We start from the raw sequence: 27,116 nt of genomic DNA on the forward strand, positions 1-27,116 counted from the left end.
GAAATTCTTTCCTGTTAGGGTGGTGAGGCACTGGAATCAGTTGCCTAGGGGGGTTGCGAGTGCTCCATCCCTGGCAGTGTTCAAGGCCAGGTTGGATGAGGCCTTGTGTGGGATGGTTTAGTGTGAGGTGTCCCTGCCTGTGGCAGGGGGGTTGGAACTGTATGATCTTGAGGTCCTTTCCAGCCCTAACTATTCTATGATTCTATAATTAGGCAAAATTCTCTTCACAGCTCCCATGTACTTCCATGTATGGTTGGTGGACTCACCTCTCTCTGACTTTGTATATGTTAGATAATAGCATGATGCAACAAGAGCACAGCCCGGGAGTGAAACAGTTGGTGCTGAGGGCATAGTGTCCCCATGATACCCATCTAGAAGTTTTGACTTTGAGTTAGCTTTATTCTGATCTGCTTTAGGGAATGCCCAGTAACAGCTGGTGTGAGGTGGGTGCTCCTTGGAAGAGCATCTTCAAGATGGGTTTCATCAGAAGTCAGTCAGATAAGTGTACTCAGAGGCTCAGTGATGCAAACCACAGTGTCGTCACTGGGGACAGCTGGGAGATTTATTTGAAAAGTGTTTTACTGATCCCAGTGGAAACACTTACATGGGTGTGCACACACACCTACCCAGCTGTATGACCTCTGGAATTTCATTGCTGTTGAGATTTTGTGAGGCTTTTCTGTCAGTAGATTGATACACCTTAAATAGATCAGGATTAGTAGCATGTGTGTGCAGGGGGATATGTGTGTGTCTCTGCCTTTAAGTAGCAACAGAGAGGGCAGTAATTTAGTAGAACAGTTTTTACAAGGATGTGTTTGTACCAATCAGTTACTTACTGGCAGACACAGGGTATTTTTTTCTCTTGATTGATATATGTTTCCAGTATTGTGGCATTATGTCTAAGCTACTGTACCTTGTCCCTTTTAATTAGACATAACATAAATTTCAGAACAAGTCAGTAACCGTAACCATATGGCTTCTGCTTCTGAGTGACCAGCTTTGAGTGTACTCAGTATAAGCAGCATACAGAATGCCATGAGCTATTTCTGTTTAGGAATGAATCTCACGTTTATCAGACTGTCCTGTTTCTTCAAGATAAATTTTCATGTCTCACTTGGGTGTCTGACCCATTGTCTTGTTCTGCCCTGGAGGCCTCCTTTTGAGCTTTGAGGAAGGAAAAACATTTTGCAGTTTGATAGAAATCTGATGCAAGAAAAGCTTCAGTGACATTTTTCCCTCTTGCTCATCATGTTATCTGCTGCTGATACTCTTCAGCCTTGTCTGGCTAACAACTTGTAGTTGTCTAGCTGTGTGCATGCATAATGTTTTTTATGTACTGCATGAAATAGTGTAGCAGCTCACGATTAAGTGGTCCATGGCACCTACAGGTGAATTATTGGCACTTATCTGATACTGTGATCCAAATAATGGAGATTTAGTTCACATTTTGAACAATGAATAAATGACATTGTCCTAGTTTGCCTCTGGTTTTTAACTGCTGTTGAAACCTGCTATCTTATCTGTAGTCCAAATTAACTTTCTCGTGTGTTACATATACATGGCTCAGCCTTTGCTGAATTGGTGCTCCGTCCTCCTCTTTTGAAGTGTAATTTCTTTTTCTTTGCTTTGAATTTGATGTTCATTCCTTTCCCTTTTCAAAAGAAACAGTCCGTTACGAATAGTTGTGTGCTGCATAACATACTTGTTATCTTTTTCCTGTTCAAACTGAGACATGCAGGACAGAGTAGTACTCTCAATGATTTTGAATACTGAGTGGTGAATACTTATCTATTTTCTTTAATTGGTTTGGCATTTTTTTGGAGCTGGAAGCATCTGGCATACAGATACAAATAATACATTTATCAGGATATGTGTTAAAAATGGCTTTTTGGGGTGTTTTCTTTTCCCATTGTCTTCTACCTTGGAAAGCATTTTTGCCTGCAAATAGCTGCTTTCTTGTTTTGCTAGTATTTTCAGCATGACTCATGTCCCTGGCTCTTATTTTCTGCTATTCTTGTATCTTTGAATGGTAGGCAGCACAGTATCCATATGTACAGAGTATCAGCTCCTGAAAATTTCATCGTGAGGCTTTTAGAGATGGGAGGTTAAGCATGACCCATAGTTTATGCCATTTAGAGATGATTGTATAAAACTGACAACCCTGTGCATTTTGTAAAATCCCCGGTGTTAGTTCTGGTTTTGCATCTCAGCTCACCTCCCAGAACCACATGCGGGGCCCCATAGTACAATACGCTTTATACCCTCACTGCAGTATTTGCAGTCTTTCAGACATCTATCTGAGTGTAAACAGCTGTCAGTTCTATACATATTAAAAAAGGGAACTCTTCTGCTATTCAGCAGAAGCTCTTACGGCTGATTAATATTGCAGATGTTATTTGCCTTAAGAACACAGAGTTCAAAGAAGTGATATATTTCCTCTTGCATTTATTCTAACTTAAATCTTCAGAGGAAGAATTCCTGAAGAAAAGTCTGCATTATTTGAATAATTGCATAGTTGCCTTCTCTTTAAAGAGAAAGTCAGTTTCTTAAATTACTGCTGCTTAAATGTCAGCATTGCTTCTTCAGGGAAGCTTGTTATAATAAGCATTTGAGTTGCCTTAAAGAAACCCACCACCACCACCACCAAACCAAATAAACAAACCCCTTTGCTTATGTGATAAAGCCCTTCTGAAAAGCCTTTGTTCATTAGCATTCATTTGCTCTTTGATACTTTTCCTGGCTTCAGTTCTGTCACACAGTAATCTAAAAGCAAGTTCTATATGGTTCTTACAGATTGATCAGTATTGGCACAGTTTCCTTACAGTTGTTTTGGAAATTCATCTTTGTTTTGTGTTGCAGGTCAAAATGTGAAGGTTGCTTTAAGAGGTGATTGTAGAAGGGTGATCTGTTTGCCATATCCATGTGAGTTTTAAGAGAACTCCAAAGTCCGTGCATAATCATAGAATCATAAAATAGTTAGGGTTGGAAAGGACCTTAAGATCATCTAATTCCAACCCCCCTGCCATGGGCAAGGACACCTCACACTAAACCATCTCACCCAAGACTCTGTCCAACCTGGCCTTGAACACCACCAGGGATGGAGCATTCACAACCCCCCTGGACAACTGATTCCAGTGCCTCACCACCCTAACAGGAAAGAATTTCCTCCTTATATCCAACCTAAACTTCCCCTGTTTAAGTTTGAACCCATTACCCCTTGTCCTATCACTACAGTCCCTAGTGAAGAGTTAGAACTGATTACAACATACTTCTTTGGAAACCAGTGCTGGATTTTGGGTGTGTGCTGAGCTGTTTGCAGGCAGTGGACCAGATGGTAGGAGCTGCTGGGGAGCAGTTTCTGCTGGTCAACAAAATATTACTAGAAGGGCATGGAATCACAGGTGAAATCTAAACACTGTTTGGATCTGCAAGTGGAAGACCTCTGTGCCTGGTAAAATCTTGGAGCACATTCTCCTGGAAGGCATGCTAAGGCACATGAAAAACAAGGTGCTTGGTGACAGCCACCATGACTTCACTAAGGGAAATCCTGCCTGACCAATTTGGTGGCCTTCTATGATGGGGCTACAGAATTGATGGATAAGGGTAAAGCAGTTGATGTCATCTACCTGGACTTGTGCAAAGCGTTCGACACTGTCCCACATGACATCCTTCTCTCTAAATTGGAGAGACATCAATTTGATGGATGGACCACTTGGTGGATAAAGAACTGGCTGGACGGCCGCACACAAAGAGTTGTGGTCAGTGGCACAATGTCCAGCTGGAGACCGGTAACGAGTGGTGTCCCTCAGGGATCGGTGTTGGGACCGGTCTTGTTTAACATCTTCGTCACTGACAAGGACAGTGGGATTGAGTGCACCCTCAGCAAGTTTGCCGATGACACCAAGCTGTGTGGTCCGGTTGCTATGCTGGAGGGAAGGGATGCCATCCAGAGGGACCTTGACACGCTTGTGAGTTGGGCTCATGCCAACCTTATGAAGTTCAACCATGCCACATGCAAGGCCCTACACCTGGGTTGGAGCAATCCCAGGCACAGCTACAGACTGGGCAGAGAAGAGATTCAGAGCAGCCCTGCAGAGAAGGACTTGGGGGTGTTGGTTGATGAGAAAATGAACATGAGCCGGCTTCAGTGTGCACTCGCAGCCCAGAAAGCCAACCGTATCCTGGGCTGCATCAAAAGGAGCGTGACCAGCAGGTCGAAGGAGGTGATCCTGCCCCTCTACTCTGCTCTCAGGAGACCTCACCTGGAGTATTGTGTGCAGTTCTGGTGTCCTCAACATAAAAAGGGCATGGAACTGCTGGAACAAGTCCAGAGGAGGGCCACGAGGACGATCAGGGGACTGGAGCACCTCCCGTATGAAGACAGGCTGAGGAAGTTGGGGCTGTTCAGCCTGGAGAGGAGAAGGCTGCGTGGAGACCTCATAGCAGCCTTCCAGTACCTGAAGGGGGCCTATAGGGATGCTGGGGAGGGACTCTTCGTCAGGGACTGTAGTGACAGGACAAGGGGTAATGGGTTGAAACTTAAACAGGGGAAGTTTAGATTGGATATAAGGAGGAAATTCTTTCCTGTTAGGGTGGTGAGGCACTGGAATGGGTTGCCCAGGGAGGTTGTGAGTGCTCCATCCCTGGCGGTGTTCAAGGCCAGGTTGGATGAGGCCTTGTGTGGGATGCTTTAGTGTGAGGTGTCCTTGCCCATGGCAGGGGGGTTGGAACTAGATGATCTTGAGGTCCTTTCCAACCCTAACTATTCTATGATTCTGTGTTACAAACGATAGTGGCTAAAACTAAACTTCAATAGGTATTCAAGGTTTTAAGTAATTGCCATTTTCACTTCCAGTTTAGACTATATTACAACAGAGCTATTAAATGAGATGTCGTCATTTCTCAGAACAGGCATTAATGGGTGACATTACTTGATTTCTTGCATGCAGCTTTCTTCTGTATTGCATTGGTAGTGCCTAAGCAATCTGTAAAGTACTTTGTTGCAAAACACTTGGGGATGCCCTAGCTTTTGATTTAATAAGGAATTAAAGAAAATCAGGGAAGAAAAGCCCATTTTTGACTGTTAAATAAAAATGAAGCCATCTTTGACTCAGGAAGCCTTTGAGCCCTGATTATTTAGAAGGAATTGTCTTTATCTCGTTGCCCTGTTGAGCTCTTTCCTACACATCAACTGTTGCTCTATGCTGAAGAAAATGCACTAATGCTGTGAGGGCCTTTTGATTATGCTGGTGCAGCTGTTTGTATACTTTGTTCTTGTGCTGTACTGAATCACTGAACTTGATCTCTGTCATCTGTGCCTCCATGCTCTATGCATGTGTATGAAACAGCGGTGCTAAATTCTGAGAAGCCGAGACTGCAGACACTCCTGTTGCATGGTGAGCAAGGGCCTGTCCCGGCTCAGTAAGACAGCTTTAATGCCAAGCATGATTCTGCTCCCCCCTGCACCTGATAAGGGCTGTGTTTGGTTTGTCATGGAGCACTGAAGAAAAAAGGAACATGCAGATAGGGCACTGAGCCAACAAGTGAGGTGTGCTCTTTCCTTGAAGATGGATGTGGCAGCCGCAGCAGAGCCTGCTTTGCTTTGTGCCCCTGTTCTTTCTGCATGGAGCTGAGGAAGGCATACATCTAGGATCCTGTTGTGTGGGTTGCATCTCCCTGCAGCATCTCCCTGCTGGGTGCACTGGGCCCGGTGCTGCTGTGGCAGAGATTTAAAAAGCTGTGCTGCTTGTAGCTATGAGACAGGAAACTCAGGAATATTAATATATTAGTATCCTTTAAGCAGGGATAGGATACTGTGGGAGATTATAACTGAGATTCGGGACTACTAATAATGAATATCGTATGTTAATAGGATTTATGGCAGCTGTAATGCAATAGACAGCTGTCAGAACTGTAATAGTTAAGTTTCCCTGCCAGGTTAAGAAGAATTATGCATCAGATTAATATTAAATATATGCTGTGCTTCCACGCTGGGCTACTTGATAGTGTGTTACTTCCTTGAATTATCCTGTATACCAGGATATTGGCACCCAGAAACTTAGACCTTCTGTTCCCCATCTTAAGCATTGAGGTAATCTGTGGAGCAATTGTAATTCAAGAAAAAAGTAGTGAGTACCCAGAAAATACTCTGTTGTGGTTTATTTCCCCATTACAGATGTTTGTATAAAACCTTGTGTCCTTCAATATTAAAAAAGCATCTTTGTTACTAAGTTGTCCTTGGTTTGTTCATCACAAACCTTGAGTCAGACTTTGGTAAGACTTTGCCGCTCAGAAATGCAGTAAGCTTGGGGGAGAAGAGAGATAACCTTTTAGCGATTTCGTTAGCAGTTAACTTTTTTTTCAAAAGGGGATCTATATGGCACCATCTTCCTTTTTGTGGACAGAGATGTCCTCTCGTAACTGTAGCAGCATGAACTTAAAAACTGATTCTCGGTTTAACTGTTTGAGCTTGGAGAGATTGTCAGGAGATTGGTCAAGCTGGTGCTTCTGTTACTTTGGAAAGTTAAAAATTGAAATTATCAGACTCCTTATTTTGATATTCCTGCATGTGGCTATAGTGGCTGCATGTGGCTGCTGAGCAACTTTGCAATCTGTTACCTGAAAATGTATTGTTTAAAAGAGCTTCCTCAGAAAACAGCTGAAGCTGTTGAGATGGTGGCCATTGCATGCATGTTGTTGAATGGTACATGAGCATTGCCTTAAAAAAAAAAATTAATTAAAAAGTCCAACTAAGTTAAGTTTCTTATGACCACATCAAAGCTCACTGTAGGAGGGAAGGAGTTTCTCTTGTCTGGAAACTAAAATGATGTAGTTCTTGACAGGTTTTTTTGAGCTGTGAAAAGTCACAGCTGAGACTTTCATTCTGCTAATATTCTTTGAAGTTTTGTTAGTCAGGGCTTTCTCATCTCATAGAGAATGGAAGGATGCAGCTCAATAACATGTGACAGTAATACTGAAACTCTTGAAAATCTACTCTGTAGCTTTTGACATGCCAAACCCTTGTGCTTCAGAATGGTATATTCAATCCATAGCTGGGGCTGCTAGGTTTGCTGTGCATCACCCCTCTGTGGGCTGTACCTGAGCGAATATCTGCTTTAAATAGCTGATACCTTACATTTAACAGGATTTTTTTTTTAATGCCCAATATTTTTTTAAAATATATATTTTCCATGTTTAAAATGTTCTATAAGTGCTTGTGAGAGGAGGTATGTAGTTATGCAGTTTACACTATATACAGCATGTTGAGAAACTATGAGAATTGTAATACTGTATTAATCTGGAATATTACAATGCCATTAAATTGGTAAACTCAGCTGCTAGAAATGCAGTTCTGTCCTTGCGTCCTCTAAGAATTATATTGTGTTTCCCAGAAATTCAAGGACAGTAAATCTGGGTTTAGTTTGATTTGCCTTCACACATTTCTGAGCCAGAAGGGGAAAAAAAAAAAAAAAGAAGAAAAAAAGCTTGCTTTATCATATGGATTAAGGCATCCTCTTTCTCCAAGCATCAAAGTCTATGTCTAATCTGCATTTTGATTCTAAACTGGTCATATTTTCTACTGACATGATGTTTGCTAACAAGTTTTCTTTCCCCCTCATAGCTGTCTGGTTTTGTCTATGCTATGGTTGCAGACCCTTTGTCTTTGAATAAATTTAAACAGTAGAAAGAAAAATCTTGAAATACATGCACGTAATGTCTTTTGCCATTTGAGTGGGTCTGTGTGTCTTTAAAACCATCAGGTACTTCAAAGTCTTACAGATTTTCTGATATATATGATACAGAAAACTTGTATTGCTGGGAATGCAGAAGTAGGGGAAATGAAACGCGTTTGACTTGTTGGGTAACATTATTGCTACAATAAGTTTTGAAGTGCATAGTGATTATTGGTAGATTAGCTTTAAAAATAACTTTCATTTTTATCTTTTAGTCACCCACAAAAGCTGTATATAATGCCAGACACTGGAACCAACCAGAATCAGAGGCTCTGCCAGCACCACCGGTTTTGAAAACTCCCAGTGTCCCAGTAAGTAGACTGTAGACTGTTGTTTGTTTTTTCTTTTTTTTTTCCCCATGTTTAGTAAATCCCCTTTTAAGATTCACTGATACATTTTGAAACACAAGTTCTTGATATCTGGTCATGTCACAGTAATTCAGAATGAAATCTGCTTTGTGAGATGAGCTGTTGAGTATTTGATGGGAAAGAAATTGTCCACGGAAATACCTAAGAATGGGATCTTTCATATCATTTCCATATACTGATACAAAAAAAAAGACTTCAGGTTATGTTTCTTAATCTGCTGAAGTTCAGTTTTCTCACAATGGACTCCATTTCATCTTCTGAGAGAGCCCTTAGGATTAACTTGCTAATACCCATAGAAATCCACAACTTGCAAGTCAAAAAGGAAAAACTTCAAAAGAGATTTCATTTACTTTTACTTTCTAATAGAGTATTGTGGATTCCTGACTTGAGTCTTTAGACACTATGAAAGAAATAAAATGTACTGTATACAGCCAGAAATGTTAATATAACCACAGCAGATACAAGCATGTCTACAAAAAGTAGACAAGAGATGAAAAGTTCTGAAAGAAGCTTGTTTTTTCGAAAATCTGTGATTGTTCTAAGGCCTAAGGTAATTGTTTTTTAAATCTTTTGAGACCCTGACAATCCAGGGTCTTGGGCTTATATGTGTGTAAAAACTGTTATGGATTGTGAAGAGAGCATTGTACATTGTCAGTGATCTTAATTTCATTTGGTGATTTGCTTTCAGTGCTTGCCTGGTGACAGAAAATTGGAAAGTAGATATTTTTGCAGGGATGAGTCTTCAGCTTTTGCTGTTGTCACCCACTTCAGTTTTACCTTTTCATTTATTTATTTTTTCCCCCTTTTAATTCCACATGCATGTGTGTTCTGATACTAGCTCCTCTTTTATTTATGGTTGGTTTTGGTTGCATCCTGCCAGCGTTCTGAGCAGCCTTCCTTTCTTCCTCCTGCCTGGAGAATGCAGATGACTCGTTTTAAAATAACCATGACCACTACTGTTTGAGGAGAGAGCAGAAATTTCAGTCCTGGCTTTCTTCTAAATCGCTTTCTCAATTTAAGTTATGTGCATTTGAACTGAAGCTTTTGTTGCTTACTGAATCTGTATTGATACTGATTTTTGTGAAGTTCTCTGATAGCTAACTTAAAGGCAGATTTTGTCTGAGTCTTCTCAGAGAGACTTTGAATATATCTTCTTCAGGCTAGGAAAATGTCCAGATCATTTCTGTTCAGCATTTTGTCTTCTGTCAAACTTCGACTTTGTAACTGGAACCATCAAAATATTAATTCAGGAATATGGCAGAGCTTTGGCTGAAGGAACCAGTTAGGGGAGTTCTCCTCGTTTTATAGTGCGCATCTGAAGTTACTTCCATCACTTTTTTTAAACCTTGCTTTACATGTATATGATTAATATTAGAGAGTTAAAAGGTACACGAGCCTTGATCCAAATGTTCAGTGGTAATTTCTGCCTCTTGAATTTCAGTAGAAATTTGCTACCTGAAGATCTGGATAAATTTGTCGTAGATTTACGGTGAGAAATCTGTAGCATGCAAACTGCTTATGCCAAGAACTGTTTCTTACGGCCTTCCCAAGCTCCCTTGGAATTTACTTTGAAGGGGAAGCCATTAACCAAGACTTGGATGAGATATTTCAGTGCATCTCCTGTGTTCACAGACTGATAAGATCAGAGTGCTCCAGTATGTTCTCTGAACCAGCTTTTCAGGGTGATGTATTGGCACTTTTCCACTGGAGCCTAAGTGAGCAAATATACTGAAGTGCTGGACAGTGATAGAATACTCTGTTAATGTAGCATTTTTTGGCTTATATTTTGACTGTCAATGTACAATGCACAAGAAGGATATCTCTCAAAATGTCCCCTGGAGTAAGTGACAGTTAATGCATCCTCCATGCCTGCATATTAATTCTCTTTTTTTCAGTCACTTAAAAAAAAAAAAAAAATGCTCATTTTTCTGTAGAAGGAAACTGAAGTACATGATTTTATTTAGAGACTGAGGGTGAATAAATGGTCACTGGCACTGACACTTTCATATTTATAGTTTGGCATTTAGGTGTTTTTTCCCCTGTATGTCTTGTTTTCTGTAGTTTGCCTTTGCATCTGAATTTGTGCCAAACAAGGAATCAGAAGATAAGGTGACATTTAAGCTTATATAGTAGCATCAAACTAATACAGAGAAGCAGGTTGAGAAAAAACTTGTAATGCTTGCCTGAGATGTCTGGCAATGTGTCAGTGATTATTCCAGTCCTAACATCAAGTTATCTGTTACCTTTTATAAGTTCAGAATAGGTTTTTCTGTGTTTTGTGTTATAATATGTTGTTCCTAAAACACACCATAAGTATGAATAAGGCCAGTGTGCAGAGAATACCATGAAGTTACAAGAGCATACCCTACCTGCTTGAGTCATGCCTGTCTTATTTATCTGTGTGGCAATTTTTTATTGTCTACAAAATTCGTATTGGTAGTCTGCTACCTACAGGCAAAAAACAGTTTAGGGTGTCAGGTTGGAGAGGTCAGTTGATAGCTCTACCCTGAGTACAGTAGTGCGGTCGCCTCTAGTAGTTAAGAGGTGAGAACAGTAGGCACAAAGGTTTTTATTTCAGTTTATGTTAAGACAGTGATTGCTCATTGCTGTGCTTGAATCCACACCAGTGTACTTAATGGTGGTTTGGTATAGCAGCCAGTTTAGTCCTGGTATCTCCAGTGTAAGGGGGTAAGATGCTTGTCCCTATCAACAAATAACTGTTTTTGAAGGATGAACATGATCGGTTTGCTTACCCTAAAACTTAAGGAACTAGTGTAAGGAACTATTAAGTTCCAGAATTTCACTGGAGCTTTCCTGACTACATAGAGCTGGTTTTTGTATTTAAGAATGCATTTAATTTATAACTTTTTTTTTTTTTTAGAGTAGATGCATTATCACACGGTTTAGGTAGCTCTTGATAGTGCAAGGCAAGGACTAAATAGTCCCAAAATGTGAGTTTGACAATTGCACACCTGTACTGTTTCCTGATGTATTTAGTGTATGTTTACATGCTCAAAACACCTGCCCATTTTAGCACTTTCTTATTAATAGGTAAGGCTATCTTCAAAGGAGGCAATTCATAAAGATGATGGAGTTTTTAAGGCTCCTGCACCACCTCCCAAAGTGATAAAAACTGTGACAATACCTACTCAGCCCTATCAAGAGATAGTAACTGCATTGAAATGTAGGAAAGAAGACAAAGAAGTAAGTATTCTTAACAAATTTTTAAGATAAAGAATTATTAGTAATCCTAAATACTGAAGGAACAGTGTCAAAATGAAATTTGGCTTTCCTATTAAAGATAATATTTTTATTGAAGTAGTTGAATGGCCTTCATTAACCTCTTAATGTTTCCTTGCACTCAAAACTGAATAGATTTTTAAACTGTACTTGTTAAGGTTACAGTTAATTCCCGGAGCAACTTACCTAGGTCATAATATTTGTCTCTTCCAGTTATACACTGTTGTTCAGCATGTAAAGCACTTCAATGATGTAGTGGAATTTGGTGAAAATCAAGAGTTCACTGATGATATTGAGTACTTGCTAAGTGGATTGAAGAGCAATCAGCCCCTAAACACACGTTGCCTTAGGTAAGATATCCTAATATAAAACATTGACCTTACATTTAAAAGAGATACTGGATTAAATATTTACTAATGAAGTGACCATGCTTTAAAATGTGGTTTGGGTAATTACCTGGCACTTCTGTAAAGAGTATAAAGTTGGAAAACAGTCATCAAGGTGATTTACTGTGAATATTCAAAAGAAGGATGACTAGGAAGGTGAAATAAAAAACATTACAGTAAGCGATATCTTCAACAGATTTCCATTCTATAAATTAAAAAAATCCCCACTTTATTTAGTGCAGTCTTACATGCAGTGTCTGCTCTGGTTTTTTTTTTTAATGCAAAATTCAGTTCTAAAATAAAATCCTTAAGACTGCAAAGGTTGCTGGCTGTAATCTGGAAGTAATGCAATAGAGATTCTGTTTAACTCCAGCTTTCTTGGTTGTTACCTTCTGTTGAGAAATAACATAGCTAGCATTCACTGGAGGTGGTCTCAATATTAACTGGAAGCTTTATCTTGAACTGTTTGTTGTACTCTTGAATATGCAAGCTACTGTGAAGTTAGTAGCAAAAAGTGTTAGTTTGGAAAAGTTTGACTTGATGTTATGCCTAGAGACTGGACACCAAAGGTAATAAGAATGATTTCCGGTAACTTTGTAATCATATTTTTAATTTTTTATTTAATTATTTTTTAAGACTGGTAAATTTTTCTCTGTGTTCAGCAACATTGAAGTGGTAGAGGAGGAAAAATGAATCCACAGAGACAGGTGATAAGGAAAGACTTGAGATCTGACTGTGGATAAGAAAAAGCTTTAATGCTTTTGAAAGCTATTTTAAGAATTTATTCTTCATGTTCCTCAAAAACTAGCAATGCATATTGTTGCTGGAATATAAATACAAGAAATCTATTACCTAGTTTCTATGTACTTTATGATAAGTATAAATTAATACAGTTATGGGTGCACTTAACTTGCTTGTACGGCAAGCTTCCTAAGATCTGAAACTGACTTGTTTACTTTCCAAATTTATATTGTGGAATGTAACTTGTATAAACACTTGTATAAAAATTTTTTCTTTCAGTTAACAAATTAAAAGAAAAGTATTTTTCCAAAGGAAATCAATGTGTAAGGATAGGAATAGACGTAAAAGAATCAGAAACTGGTAGGTAAGCTCTAACTGGTGCTGTTGTGATTGGAGAACAGAAGGACACTTGTTCTTTAAATGCCACAACATATGAATCTTTCATAGTAAGATTCCTCAATAGATTCCTGATTGCAGAATCACTTCCACATAATTCCACATTTAAAAGAAAACTATTTTTAATAGTGTGTATGTTGCACTGTGCTAGAAATGGCAGGCAGCTTGCTAATAAAACCAGGGGAAGAATTCTGTTATTAAAATAGAACTGTTAGACTAATAGATTTATCATATTTTTCCCAAAATCTGCAATGTTCCAATCAACAGTGAATACAGCAATAAATATTAAAAATGTTTGAGGTTGTTTTTTTTTTTTTTTTTTTTTTGTAAAAGTATTGTCCAGCATAAGCAGGACTAAATACCTAGATAGATAACTGTTAGATAGCAATGGAAGCTCACATTTATAACTTTTCATAATGCTTTGATCCATAATAAACTCTCCTATGCCTCTAAATCAGAACTTTGTACTTAATTCATGAACGTTTGTTTTTCAGTTTAACTGTTTTAAGTTATTTCAACTTTTGTTTGAAAGAAGCAAGTTCAGGATACCCTTTCAAATCCTGCTTTTAGCCAGCCTTAAAATAGAGCATACGTAATTTGGTGCTAGTAAGCAGCAGTTGAATAATATGCTGCTCTGTTCACCAACTACCAACTTGCCTTATACAAATTTTAGAAGAAACATCCTAACAGAGTTTGTCAGGGTCTGAGGTACATGGTCAACCACAGTCTGTAGACTTGTTTAGCTGCCATATTCGTAAATGTGCCCATTTTAGTTGTTCTCATCCAGAATTTATTTTCTTCAGTGTAATCAGCTTGGCGACTAAGTGCGCCATGCCCAGCTTCCGAATGCATCTGAGAGCACATGGGATGGTGGCCATGGTTTTCAAAACACTGGATGATTCCCAACACCATCAGGTATGGCTATCTTGTACATTTCATTAAAGTCTGGTAATACCTGTCTACTTTGTATGAATTTTGTGTACACATAGTACAAGGCCAAGCATCCAGTATAGTGTGCCTCTGGGACCAGTGTCTTCAGTTTTGAAATCTGTAGTGAAAAATAAGAGCACCTATGTTCCAATGACAGATTCCACTTCCACTGTAATGTGCTGCTGGGTTTGGAAATTCTTTTTTTAAAAAGTCATTTCAGCTATTTAAAAAAAACTCAAACGTACTGTGCTTTGGAATGCTATTTTCTCTTAAGCTTTTTTTTAATAGTTTTAGTGTTGTGTTTATTTCTTTCACATAAAATACTTTTGAAAGGAATCCTCCTTTTATTTAAAGATGGCTCTAAGTGCTCTTCTCCAGACTTGCTTTTATGTGAATTACTGCCTTTTCTGTAGCTGTTGTGGGGCATTTTTCATGTCCTGTGCTTGTCTCCTTGAACAGTGCTGTAATTGCAGTTGTAGGATGCTTTGAGTGTGTTCAGTATTCTATGGTTTATCTAGGAAAGGTAAATTTTAACTGCTTATGGTAACGTGACTTGAAAGGCAAAATCTGAAGCAGTTTGGGGTTTCCTTCTTATCAACTTACAAGTTCAGTTCAGCTGTAATAGATGCTTCTTGCAGGTGATATTTTTCCAGGGGTTGGAAACTGTGCCTCTGCCTCTGTGGGGTATCCCTTGAGGTATTGTTACAAAAGCTGAACATAGGAAATGTTATTTGAAGTGGGTAGTAGATGCATATATCCAGTCAGCTCTATTACTTGTATTTAATAGCTCTGGAAGAATGACATACAATGCAGAAGGGAGCTTTGCACCCACAGAAATAGACATTTAAGAGATTGTATTTGACATCTTACTGTGGGTGGGGGGAAAAAAACTGTAGAGCTTTAAGTAACTTATTTAGAATAATAGCTGCTTTTCCATCTCCTTCAAAAATTAGCAGTGGTTAACTGTAAAACACAGGAACCAGGTTCAATGCGTTTGTTACTTTGTGAGCTGTCAAAATAGTGCCAAGTGATACTAGAAATAAATGAAGTACAGTCACAGTATTTAGGACAGTTGCCACCACTGAGTTGCAGGAGATCTGCAGAGGACAGCTCCAGTTCCTTGGAAAATGTACAAGTCTGCTCGGTGTATTTTTGGCTGGCTTTTGACAGTTACCATTATTCCTTCATTTTCAAAAGAACTAGCACATACAGTTCAAAAGGAAATTGCATGCTATTATTAGTCTGCAGTAACAAGAAGCATTGATTATATTCACTATTTTCAGTGTATCTGATTAAACACTTTTTGTCAGAGGGGTGAATAAAGGTAGTAACGTTTTAGTATTGTTACAGTGCATTCTTGATGCAGTTTATACAGTATTATAAAATTATTGATTTATCAAAATACTATTAAATACTAAAGTATCTCTACTGACAGTATGTGCTTCAACAGTGACTTCTGTATAAGTCTGCTGTTTCTATATAGTGCTCTTGTGTTCAACAATTATTTCACTAACATTTTAACCTGTTTAAATAGGAATTTTTCCACGAAATCTCAGTGCAGAGTAACTCAATAAATAATACATGGCTTAAATACATTTAAGTTGAATAAGGACTAGGCAAAAAAAAGAAGTACAATTATTTTGTTAATATTAAAGTATTTTGGAGATGGGAAGACTGGCATGGTGACAGGGCTAATGGAAACAAACATGTACATATACTGCATTGATTGTACTTTTACAGTGGAATAGACTGAGAAAGTGGGGGAATTTCACATTTCCGTAAGAATATGAAATAGCAGTAGCTGAGGTGTTTTGTAACCAGCAAGGAAAGCAAACTAACAAGTTACCTTACTGAGCTATGCCCAAAGTATTTACATGAATATTACACGTTCCACCATTTTTTTCTGGTACATTTGTCTTTAAGCTGCAGTTTCAGTTTTTAACCAACTGTCTCTCCAGGTATGCTCTAAAAGCTTTGGAGTATGATTATCATTTTTAATCAGAAATGATGTCCTCGCTGTAGCTGTCGGTAGTTAAGCACAGAAATGTGGTTTTGTAATGCCTTCAGCATGTGAATAATTATAAAAAAAAAAAAAGTGCATTAAATGTAGTGCTGAACCCTAGAAAATAACCATCTGTTCCCAGAAGTTGGAGTATAAATAGAACAAGCAAGGGAAGACAAGGATGAGAGTGGGTGTAAATGGTCTGCTGTTTCTGGAGTATATGTTCAACTAGGATGTTTTCCTGAATTCAGTAGAAGTATGGATTGTAACTCCATAGTTAGATGTGCCATAAAATTTCTGTCTAGAGCAAATCCTGTTTAATTTACTTTTTTTTTTTTTTTTTTTTTTACTTTTTTCTCTCAACATTTGTCTGGAAGCAGAATGTGTTTTAAGCATCTTGAAGAATAGAGTAGGAAAAAAAACCAAACCATAAAAAAAGAGCTTCACTACTACAATCCATAGGGTGGGATTTTGAGGGTATGATTTTGTTCTTGGTTTTGTTTGGGTGTTCGTTTTGTTTTTATGTGTTATTCCCCACTCAGAATTCTGTGTACTCTAGGGCATGAGATAGGGCTTTCAGAAACAGTTAAGCACATTGTCTAACACAGAAGATCAGAGCAAAATGTAGAGATGTTATATTCAAGGTTAAACTAACTTTCCTCTGGGAACTGGAGAAAAATTAGGTTTAGAAAACCCCTATCACTGGCATGTACCTGGAGGAGGTTTGTTCTACAGTATAAGCACCATTCACTTTGAAGTCCTTACTTCCCTTACATGAAAGTCGTTAATTTTTCTTACAGGAAAAACAGGAATTTTCCTGTTGCATGTAAGCATTGGGAGGCTTAGTGGCCTGATTTGCCTTCTGTATACATGCTGTTGCAGGAACCTAGTTCTTGTTACACCTAGCTGTTTCACTCCTTGCTTTTCAGGCAGTCCTTTTGTAGCCTGAAACCTTCTGTGTAATGTCTTAGTCCCCTGCTTAGGTCCCTTCTGATTACGTTTAAGTATCTTAAAACCTGGGTGGGAGGTCTGAAGAGAAGTGTTGGCAGAACCTATGCGAGGAGAAAACCGTTACTCTCTTCATAATAGTAAATTGAATTGTGAAGAAGGGAGCCTGCGACAAGCAAGGGCTTGGTACAGGGGCTTACAAAGTGAGTCTGACTGCCCTTATTAAACTCTGGAATATCTATAAAGCGTTTCTGAGTAGTGACCCAAAATCAGTCTGACTTCCTGAAATGCCTAAATATTGGCAGCCCAGATTTTAAATTCAGCAGTTTCCCTGTATTAATTGGGGGGGGAGGGGCTAAACATTATTTTATGTTATTCTATTATTTACTTTTCCATTTGCTGGAATGTGTGTGCTCCTATATCCTGCTTTAAGAACAGCCATTTGGAAGGAACAGAGTTGTCTTCCAGGAACCTGAATTTTCTTGCAGTGTAAGCCAGTTGCAACTGAATCCAGAAGAAACTATTTCTGTAATTAAAATGATAAAATTGCAAGGTTTATTGGAGACAGTTAATAGAAATTGAGAACCATGTATACCCTGTCTGTGTAGACTACATAGATACAAGCCACGTAGATTACATAGATAGAAGCCACATAGATTACTTTCTGCCCTAGAGCTGCAAAGGCTGGAGGAGTGATATTCACAGCTAAGGATTTTTATTTTTAGTTTTTGTAACTTTTTGTCTTGGGGTTGTATTCATGAAAGGAGATGTAGATTTGGAAAACGTTGCGTTCTTCCTTCAGTGTTCCAAATGCATCTTCAGTAGTTAGATCAAAGTCTCTATTCACCTGAGGGCTTCCTTGATTCAGACAGGAAAGAGTTTTAACATAGCTTTTGCTAGACTATCAGCTGTCTAAGCCTGTTTTGGAAATGCTGATACTGCTTAGTATGACTAGGTGTGATTATTACGTGCTTCTAAAATAAACAGAAGCGGCTAACGATTGGTTTGGTGCTTGGTTGAATTGTAAACAAGATGTTAATCTGCATGACACAGGAATTCTGCTCTTTCCTGTTGAGCTGTACAACATTCATGTCCCAGAATTGGTTTGTCTCCATATTTTAATTTGCTTATTACAGAAAAAATGGAATAGGTGCATACAGCACGCTGAGCCCAGAAAGACACACGCATACACCCACCCCACTCCCAGCTTTTTTCCCCCAGATACCACCAGAGGTTTCCAAAAGTAGTATATCCAGCACAACTCAGTTCTCCATGAACATCTCTCCTCTTTACTGTAACTTGGAGCTCACCTGGATGGGTGATGCTGTACTTACCAGCACTAGGGACAGATAGGTTTGCACTGATTTCTTCACTGTCATTTGTCCCTTCCTGGCAGTTTCCTTCTGCCTTCATTTCTGGATACTCATGAAGAAAAAAATTTAATTCCTTCTTGAAGAAGGACTAAGTATTCTTTATCCAGTAAGACGTGTATATACCAATTCTGTGTAAGATAGGGATGATCAAGATAATGCAGGGGGAAGCTGGCTTGTACTCTGTCTTGCTTCTGAAAAGCAGAATTCCACTGGTAATTAAATGTGTTTATGCTGGAAGGGTTTGGGTGAACTACTGATGAACAGACATGTTTGGCAGAATTGGAGTGTTATGTCACCAGGCACTTTGTCCCCCCACCCAGTTCGCATGCAGACACTGTCCCCATGATCTCTGTATTTTCTGGTGCTGTCACCAGCTTATCCCATCAAACAAGAATGTTCACCTACCTCGCCATGTACCCTGTGCTTTTCACTTTGTTCCCCTGCCATCTGTCTCTTCTACAATACTGTGTTACTGGAGTTACCGTTTCTTACTCTCTGCAGCACTGAGCCCCTTAAAAGTAGAAACCCCTGCTTTTCTACTAGGGTTTTGTAAATGTGTTAAGTGATTTATGTCTCAGTTGTTTTGCTTAGAAGAATGCATTAGTAACTTGCTAGAAGGAATCAACATAAAACAGTAAGTACTGATGCAAGTGCTAGTGTAGATTGGGACTTCTCAGGCTTTTTCTTTTGTAAATCTTTGTTTATTAAAAACTGAAAAAGGTCTGCTTAACGATTCCTAAAACCTGGTTTGTTTGGTTTTCTTTTTTCCTTTCCTCTCCCAACCCAAGAATTTGTCCCTTTGTACAGCAGCTCTAATGTACATTCTGAGTAGAGATCGTTTGAACATGGATTTAGACAGAGCTAGTCTAGATCTGATGATACGGCTTTTGGAATTGGAACAAGATGCTTCTTCTGCCAAGCTGCTGAATGAAAAAGACATGAATAAAATCAAGGAAAAAATTCGGAGACTGTGTGAAACTGTTCACAACAAGCATCTTGATCTGGAAAACATCACGGTGGGTATCGTGCTTTTATTTGCAAGCTTTGGCAGTAGTGGAATGCTTAACAAAATGGAACTTGCAAGCAGCATCCTTGATTTTGTATCTCCCAGCTGTGAGGAGTCAGGACATTTTGTCTATGTTTTACGTATTTACGACTGCACTGCAAGTATCATCGCCTTTAAGTCTGACTTTTTTTGTTTCTAAAAGGCTTTTAGTAGGAGAAAGTTCTGATGTTCTTCAGCTGTTTGGTTCACCATTCACATAGCTAAGGGTAGCTATTTAAAGGTAGCAGTTGAAAAGATGTAACATCTTTAATAACCATGTGTTAAAAGACCATGTTTAGGTTATTTGACTCTTGATTCATTGCCTAAATACTGCATATACATTCACAAACAGTGGGCTCTTATGTGGGAATAAGAGCATTGTGTGTTAAATTGAAAATGTGGTGCAGGTTCTCACATTAAAAATAAACATATTTGTCCAACAGAAACCAATTTCGCTGCCACCCAGAGTGTGGTGGCAGGTCTGTTCATTATAAATGTGGATGATTCTTTTTTCCTTCCTTTCTGAAACGTACTAGTTTTTGTGAATGTATCTTCAGCTGCAACACAGTGAACTGGTTTTGTTTAAAAATAAATTTGGCCATGCTAGCAGCAAGCTAGCTTGAAAAATAAAGGGTAAGTTGCAAGTCTTTTTAAGAGTATATTTAGAGAATTGATGACAGATTGACTAGATGAGTGGTCATAAATGGCAAAAATTAGCAATGTGGTTTTGCTTTCACCATATTTCAGTGTAACAGATGTCGGTATGATCTTAATTTCTTAATATCTTGTAGTATATTCTTTTGATGTTTTAAAGATTCTCACTATGTTTTTGCCGTTCTTAATTTAATACTTAATGCCCAACAGGAGAAGCTTCTGATTTATTGTTTATGAAGTGAGCTTTTCAGAGCTTTATCTCTGCAAATAATGTTCCAGCTCCTGTCAGTAATCTGCATTTAAGATGATATTCCATTTTAGGTTAGATTAAAAGATGACATGACTTGTTGAGCTGCCATTTTCTTTTGTAGGCTTTGTGACTTTTTTGTCAGTTTAGGAAGAGTTTGGTTGGTTTTGGGGTGGGTTTTTTTGTTTGGTTTTTTTTGGTGTTTTTCTTTTTTGTTTCTTTTTTTGTGGTGGTGGTGTGGTTTTTGGTTGGTTTCTTTTCCTCAAAAAAAAAAAAAATCAAGCTACAGAACAGTTGAATTGGCATGAAAAGTCAGTATTATGTAGCAGCAGAGAGAGCTGAATTTTGGGGGAGAGAGGTAATATTGATGGCAGTTCTTGTCCCCAAACTGATTAGCAAGGTTAAGGGAGAATTGTTTCTGAGTACCAGTTTTAGGCTTGTTTACTGCAAACCTATGAAACATGCAGGTAGGTGGCTTGTATTAATTTTCCAGCCTTGCAAGTCTGCAAAGGAAGAATGAATTTGAGATTATTTTCTCTGCTTTCAGCTTACTTTCTGAATTCACTGAATACAATCTGAAGATACTGACACAGAATGAAATTTGTTCTCCAGGCGGGGATCGGCTAGGAATTGGTATAATCAGTGTCTTCTTTCAGTGGTGTTTTGGCACCAAAGGCAACTCGTTGCTCACAGTCTGAGTGGCAGGGTATCTTTTGCACTATGAAATGTAAGACAGCTCCCTTTATTAAGCGTGGAATGGCTGGTACAGGTTCCTCATTGCCAAAGGATCCAGACACAGACCTCTTGTCTCCTGTTTGAGTTTTTCTCATATTCAAAGTGTGAGCTAGCCTGATGTTTTTCTATGAACTGTAATTCTTTTCTTGCGTTTTCTTAGGCATGTGTTTTAAAGGGAGAGGACGTGTTAAAAGAGCCTGTCTTGTGAGGAAGCTTTCCATAAGAGTATTATTATCACAGGCCATTAGTTTAAGCTGTTTTGGGTGTTTTTTTTTTTTTTTGGGGGGGGGGGGCGGTTTGGGTTTGTTTGTTTGGTTTTTTTGGTTGGTTGGTTATTTTTCTTCTTGGGTCATCTTTATCCCTTAAAATTATGTCGAGCTGTTATTGTAAATGTGTTGAATACTGTAGTACCTCACAGATGGACACTGGTTCCCTCCCAGCTGCAGTATCTAGAATCATCATAGAATCTTAGAATAGTTAGGGTTGGAAAGCAACTTAAGATCGTCTAGTTCCAAGCCCCCTGCCATGGGCAGGGACACCTCACACTAAACCATCTTACCCAAGGCTCTGTCCAACCTGGCCTTGAACACTGCCAGGGATGGAGCATTCACAGCTTCTCTGGGCAACTGATTCCAGTGTCTCACCACCCTTACAGTAAAGAACTTCCTCCTTATATCCAATCTAAACTTCCCCTGTTTAAGTTTCAACCCGTTACCTCTTGTCCTGTCACTACAGTCCTTAGTGCAGAGTCCCTCCCCAGCATCCCTATAGGCCCCCTTCAGGTACTGGAAGGCTGCTGTGAGGTCCCCACGCAGCCTTCTCTTCTCCAGGCTGAACAGCCCCAACTTTCTCAGCCTGTCTTCATACGGGAGGTGCTCCAGTCCCCTGATCATCCTCGTGGCCCTCCTCTGGACTTGTTCCAGCAGTTCCATGTCCTTTTTATGTTGAGGACACCAGAACTGCACACAACACTCCAGGTGAGGCCTCACAAGAGCAGAGCAGAGGGGCAGGATCACCTCCTTCGACCTGCTGGTCACGCTCCTTTTGATGCAGCCCAGGATACGGTTGGCTTTCTGGGCTGCGAGCGCACACACTGAAGCCGGCTCATGTTCATTTTCTCATTGACCGACACCCCCAAGTCCTTCTCCACAGGGCTGCTCTGGATCTCTTCTCTGCAGAGACTGTGTATTGTTTAGAGTATATATGCAAGCCAAATGAGATGGTTAGGTTCTCTTCCAGTTTATGATAGTAGCAGTGTTGAGCCAATAATGAACTTCATATGTAGAAGATAGTTGCTTTCACATAGGTCGAGATATAATAACCAATCTCTCTTTTTGTACCAGATGACATGCAGAAAATACTAATAAAAATGCAGATCTTCTGGGGGTAGAGATTTTGCTTTTCAGACTCAGGCATACCCACTGAGGAGCAGAAGGATTGCAGCAGATGTTTTGATAACTCCAGTTTGTGCCTAACCAGTCACACCTTTTCTTTCTGAATCTTACACCGATCCAGGAATGATGATCAAGACTGCCCATCTCTTTCCACAGTGTTGTTCATGTGACTATCTACAAATTAGTTTGGACTAACTTTTGAGTACTGTAGCAGGTATTCAAAGGGTTCTGTTTTCTAGACTGTTACGAACTTTAAAAAATGTGAACGTAGAAACTGAACAGGAGTTCTCTGGGGGTTGAATTTTGTCAGTTTTTTTGTTTTCTGGCTTAGAAGATAAAACCTGAAGAGCTCAGCCCTTGTTTTGGCAAATGGCATTTGCGTGTCGGTTGGCGTAGGCCTCTGTAGCTGATGCTTGCAGCTAGCTCCTCTCTGTTGAATTGTAATGAAAATCTTCGGAAGTGACTTCTCCTTTCTGTTGGTGAAAGAGGTTATTCTGGCTTTCACTCTCAGCATAAGCCTGAAAGCGTAAGCGATTCATGTTTTGAACCGTGGTGTTACAATTTCATAGTAATTGACATAAAAATTGGATATAATAGATTACACTTTCCTCTAAAGCAAAAGCGTTACAAGATTTTATTTTATTAAAAAAATAAATTGTGTTTTTATGCCCACTAGTATTAATATCAAATTTTCTTCTTCTGAAGTGTTTTTGAAGTCTTTTTGCCCTTTAGCAGGAAACTAAGCACCATATTTTGAATACTGAGTGGCCTTTGAGCTTTTGTGGTGAAGGTATTTAGGAAGTCAGCCTAATCTTTTGTAGGTGTTAAGATTTCTAAGGAGAAGTTTTGATCATCTTCAGTCTGCATGATTTCAGATACCCATGTTACAACATTTTCAAGCTCAGTCTATGAATTTGAAGGGAGTCGTCTGCCAGAGGACGGGGAGGCTTCGGAGAGCTAGGGATCTGTCAAAATGCAGTCTTCCTGTTCTCTCCCCTTCTCCCTCAAAAAGCTTTCTCATTTGTTTGGCTTCAGAGGGGAAGTTCTCCACCCATTGCTTAAAATATTCTCATCTCCTTTAGCATTATGCTTTTAACTTACAGCTTTTAAAAATGCAAGGTTTTGGATCTTGTATCTCCCAGTGATGAGATGAAAAAACTGTAACCAAGTGTGTTTAGTTTCCATCATGTGGGAACACTCTGTGAGGGACTGTTGGCAATTAAAGGCGGTTAGCAGTTTCCTGGGTGGTGGAACAGTTGCAGGAGTAACTGCAGCTTTTGTCTTTGCTCTGTGATAGGGAATGGAAGTGCTGCTGGCACTGGGAGGAATGAGCCACCTATTGCAGATCTGCTGCTGCTTGTGTTCTCTTGGCCCCCACAACACTTTTCATGATGCAAGACACTTCCATTTAGATTGGAGAAATGCTGTTACTAACTGTATGCTCATGAGTGACTGTGTGCTCCTAAAAAAACGCAAGTGGCCAACTTTGGGTGGTAACTCTTCATCAGGACTAATCTTCAGCTTTCTTTTCCTCCTTGGAAATCAGTATTTTGAGAATAAGGAAAGCAGCTGAAGATGTTGGGGGGCTCATACCATTTATAACTTGGTTTTCCAAGACAATGGGGTGTTTACTGGAGCCTGGTGAGTATTGTTATTCCCAGGAGGTGCTGAGGTTTGAACTGGTATCCTAGAATATACTGCGCAGCTCAGAATAAGCACAGCCCTCCTTGAAGCATTACCAATCAAATGCATCAGGGAGGGAAGTTAACTTAAGAGTGGTTAAATTCAGTTGGCTTTTATGAGATCTTACAGCTTCTTCTCTGACCTTTCGTTGCTATGTTTATGTACCATAAATGAAATTGAGTTTATAGTAGTGTTCACTGTGGCTTTTCTTGTGTATTTTTCCTGCCTGATTTGTCCATTTCCTTCCTCCACTTGTTTCTTGTGATAACAGGAGAAGTGGATGGAAGGAGTCTGCTTAGGGTTTCTAAGCTAGTAATAAAATCAAGAGAAAGTTGAAAAGGCAAAGTACCTTTTTATGTGTACCAAGTAACTTCTGTGATACTGTGATACGTGTATTTTTTCATCCGTTCTTGCTCCCTCTGGTGGTTGTTCTACTCAGAACCTGTAGCTTCCTTTTCATGGTTTTTATGTGACGTGTGTTTGTATGATTTGATACATTGGCTACATCTGCTTATGATGATATCACTAATTCTGGAACCTAATTCTTTCAGACCGGGCATTTGGCAATGGAGACGTTACTGTCTCTCACCTCGAAACGAGCTGGGGACTGGTTTAAAGAAGAACTGCGACTTCTCGGTGGTCTTGATCATATTGTAGATAAAGGTATATTGGAGCTGCTGCTTTGGCAGCACAGAAAATCAGTGAATCTTACTAAGATGTCTGCTACTTTAAATATTCGTTTTCTGTGGTTAAAAATAGAAATGTATTTTTCTCAGCAGTGTTAAAAACTAAAGTACATTATTTGATATCAGGTCACTGGCAAATTAATTAGTGACTTTAATCAGTTGCATGTGGGATTGAAAGTAGGTTTAAGGTTAAACCGAATGTGTATAGTGTTGCATATAATGTGTGGTTTAAGCTTAGGGTACATACTAGTGTATTGCATATCTCTGTACAGCACACTAATACAGCACACTTATTAGAGTAAAAATCTCCTTTACAGTCTTCTAGTATTATTTTCAGGCCTGATTTTTTTATTTTTAATTTTTGCCTTAAAACCAACTCTCCCAGAAGTTAAGAAGAAATCGTGGGGTTTTGTTTCCATATTTTTATGAAGTTATGTCTTGGTTAGGTTTTTTGGATAGCCTCTCACAGATAGGAAAAAGGACATTTCTAAAATGAATTCTTAAGTTGAGCAAAGCTTCATCTTAAACAAGCAGAGGGACAGGCAGAGGAAGCATTGAAGAGACGAAAGCATTCAACTTGCACACGGTTTCACGTATCTAAAGTGTGGGGAGAGTGTCCTTGCTGTATTGTTTTTCTCTTCTACAAAACACTGCATTACAGTTAAAGAACATAGTTTTGTGCTACACAGTCTCTTCACTGTCAGAACATAAAATATACAGATAGGTAATTCACAGCAACAACCATGAACTTGTACAAGTCAAAATTAGCATCATAGAATGGTTTGGGTTGGAAAGGACCTCAAGATCATCCAGTTCCAACACCCTGCCATGGGCAGGGACACCTCACACTAGGCCATGTTGTCCAAGGCTCTGTCCAACCTGGCCTTGAACACTGCCAGGGATGGAGCATTTACCATTTCTTTGGGCAATCCATTCCATTTCCTCACCACCCTCACAGTAAAGAACTTCTTCCTTATATCTCACTTGAACTTCCCCTGTTGAAGTTTGAACCCATTACCCCTTGTAAGTGTTCTGTTAGGTTTTATTTACTTGGAGAAATTAAAGACTTTGGAATGCTGGTCATGTCTTTGATTGTTTCCTTACGGTAGAGTCTTGAAAAGTGCAAAACAAGGTTGAGAGCAACTCTCTGAGTAGGTAGGTAGTTTGTATGCTTTGTGTTTGAAGATCTCTTATTGATAGTGGAAAACAACTCTTTTGTTGTTTAGTTAAAGAATGTGTGGATCACCTGAGCAGCGACGAAAATGAAGAGAAATTGGTCGCTTCGTTATGGGGTGCAGAAAGATGTTTACGGGTCTTGGAAAGTGTGAGTATGAGCAGGTGGATTGCATGCCTGAAAACCTCTTTTTCTGAAGCAGATCTTTTCAGTGTTACATTCTTCCAATACACAGTTGCATAACAATCCTATGATGTTGGTTATTTTTTTATAGAAGATACTGACTTTGTTGCTCAGTGTTCCTGGAGTGTTTGCCTGAAAATTTCTTTTACCCTTCTGTATGTATGTACAACATTGCAAGTTTATTTTTTATAAGAATAACCATGTAACATGATGTTTTCTCTTCCTTCAGAAAGCTGCTGTTTATAGATGCTTGTTTTCAAGGCATGAGTTTGACGCTTGGATCATTATGGAAGCAGTATTTTCTTAGCAGCAATAAATCAATGTATATTTTAAGAATTGCTTCTTTTGCAGATCAGCTGGCTAAGTGCTGAAAGAGAAAACTGCCCTGAAAGTCACACTAGTCCTGTAGTCAGTTGAGCATGTATATTGAGACAGTAAATGTTTTTTATGACAACTTTGTTCAGAACTAGAATACATGGCCCTTTTGTAGTGCTTAATTGACAGGAATGTTAAGCATATGCTTCTCTACCATGCCTTGTTTTGCTGAGTTTCATGTTTGTTACTAGTGTTTTTCTTTTTGCATTGTTATATGGTAAGCAAGCAGGAGAGTGCTGTGATGTTTAAACAGTACATCTCTATGCATCAGAAAGTGATGTTCAGGTTCAGAGTACAGGTCGATGAATCTCGGTGAACACCTTAAACCCAAATTAAAGGGCAAATAGCTACAGTGGTAACTTGTTTCCTTCACTAAAACAGAAGGACAGACTCAAAGATAGTGTAAAAGTAACCAAAAAGCTAAGGAGTATGGACAATTGCTGAACTCCTAATTCAGAAGTGCCTACTTAAAAATGAATGGCACCTAACTCTGCCTGCCTTCAGAACAGCGAGAGGAAAATCTTCACATCTGATTTCTGCTTTTCTATTTGATAGATGGAACTGCCAGGCAACAGTAGGTAGAACAGCATTGTTCAGTGGTAGGATATTCAAATTTGAACTTGGGTGGTTTGTGATATAGTAAGATCCTTAGGAACTTGGAAGAGATGGCAGAAATCGACACACCAAATCACGCAAATTTAAGAGAAGAACTTCTACTGTTTCTGGAAGTTGATTCTGAATTTCAGTCAAGGGAATCAAGGAAAAACTTGATTTTTATGGTTGGATGTGTAATAAGCTCTCAGAAGTGAAGTTCATGCCAAGT

At 39.1% G+C, this 27,116-nt stretch overlaps 1 protein-coding gene across 2 annotated transcripts in view; it reads left to right on the top strand.

Annotated features, from left to right (window-relative positions):
• The window catches only part of WAPL (WAPL cohesin release factor), a 74,329-nt gene that overhangs the window by 37,354 nt on the left and 9,859 nt on the right, over positions 1 to 27,116 (top strand). The window contains exons 5-11 of one of the 2 annotated variants that reach the window (XM_065670829.1): positions 7,949 to 8,044; positions 11,153 to 11,305; positions 11,555 to 11,691; positions 13,668 to 13,779; positions 18,906 to 19,133; positions 24,427 to 24,538; positions 25,788 to 25,885. In XM_065670829.1, the coding sequence (XP_065526901.1) occupies positions 7,949 to 8,044; positions 11,153 to 11,305; positions 11,555 to 11,691; positions 13,668 to 13,779; positions 18,906 to 19,133; positions 24,427 to 24,538; positions 25,788 to 25,885 (936 nt within the window). The remainder of the gene's footprint in view (positions 1 to 7,948; positions 8,045 to 11,152; positions 11,306 to 11,554; positions 11,692 to 13,667; positions 13,780 to 18,905; positions 19,134 to 24,426; positions 24,539 to 25,787; positions 25,886 to 27,116) is intronic. The other variant, XM_065670828.1, reaches the window with a different exon arrangement.

This window comes from Lathamus discolor, chromosome 3 (assembly GCF_037157495.1).
Source record: "Lathamus discolor isolate bLatDis1 chromosome 3, bLatDis1.hap1, whole genome shotgun sequence".
In the NCBI taxonomy this organism is placed as follows: Eukaryota; Metazoa; Chordata; class Aves; order Psittaciformes; family Psittacidae; genus Lathamus; species Lathamus discolor.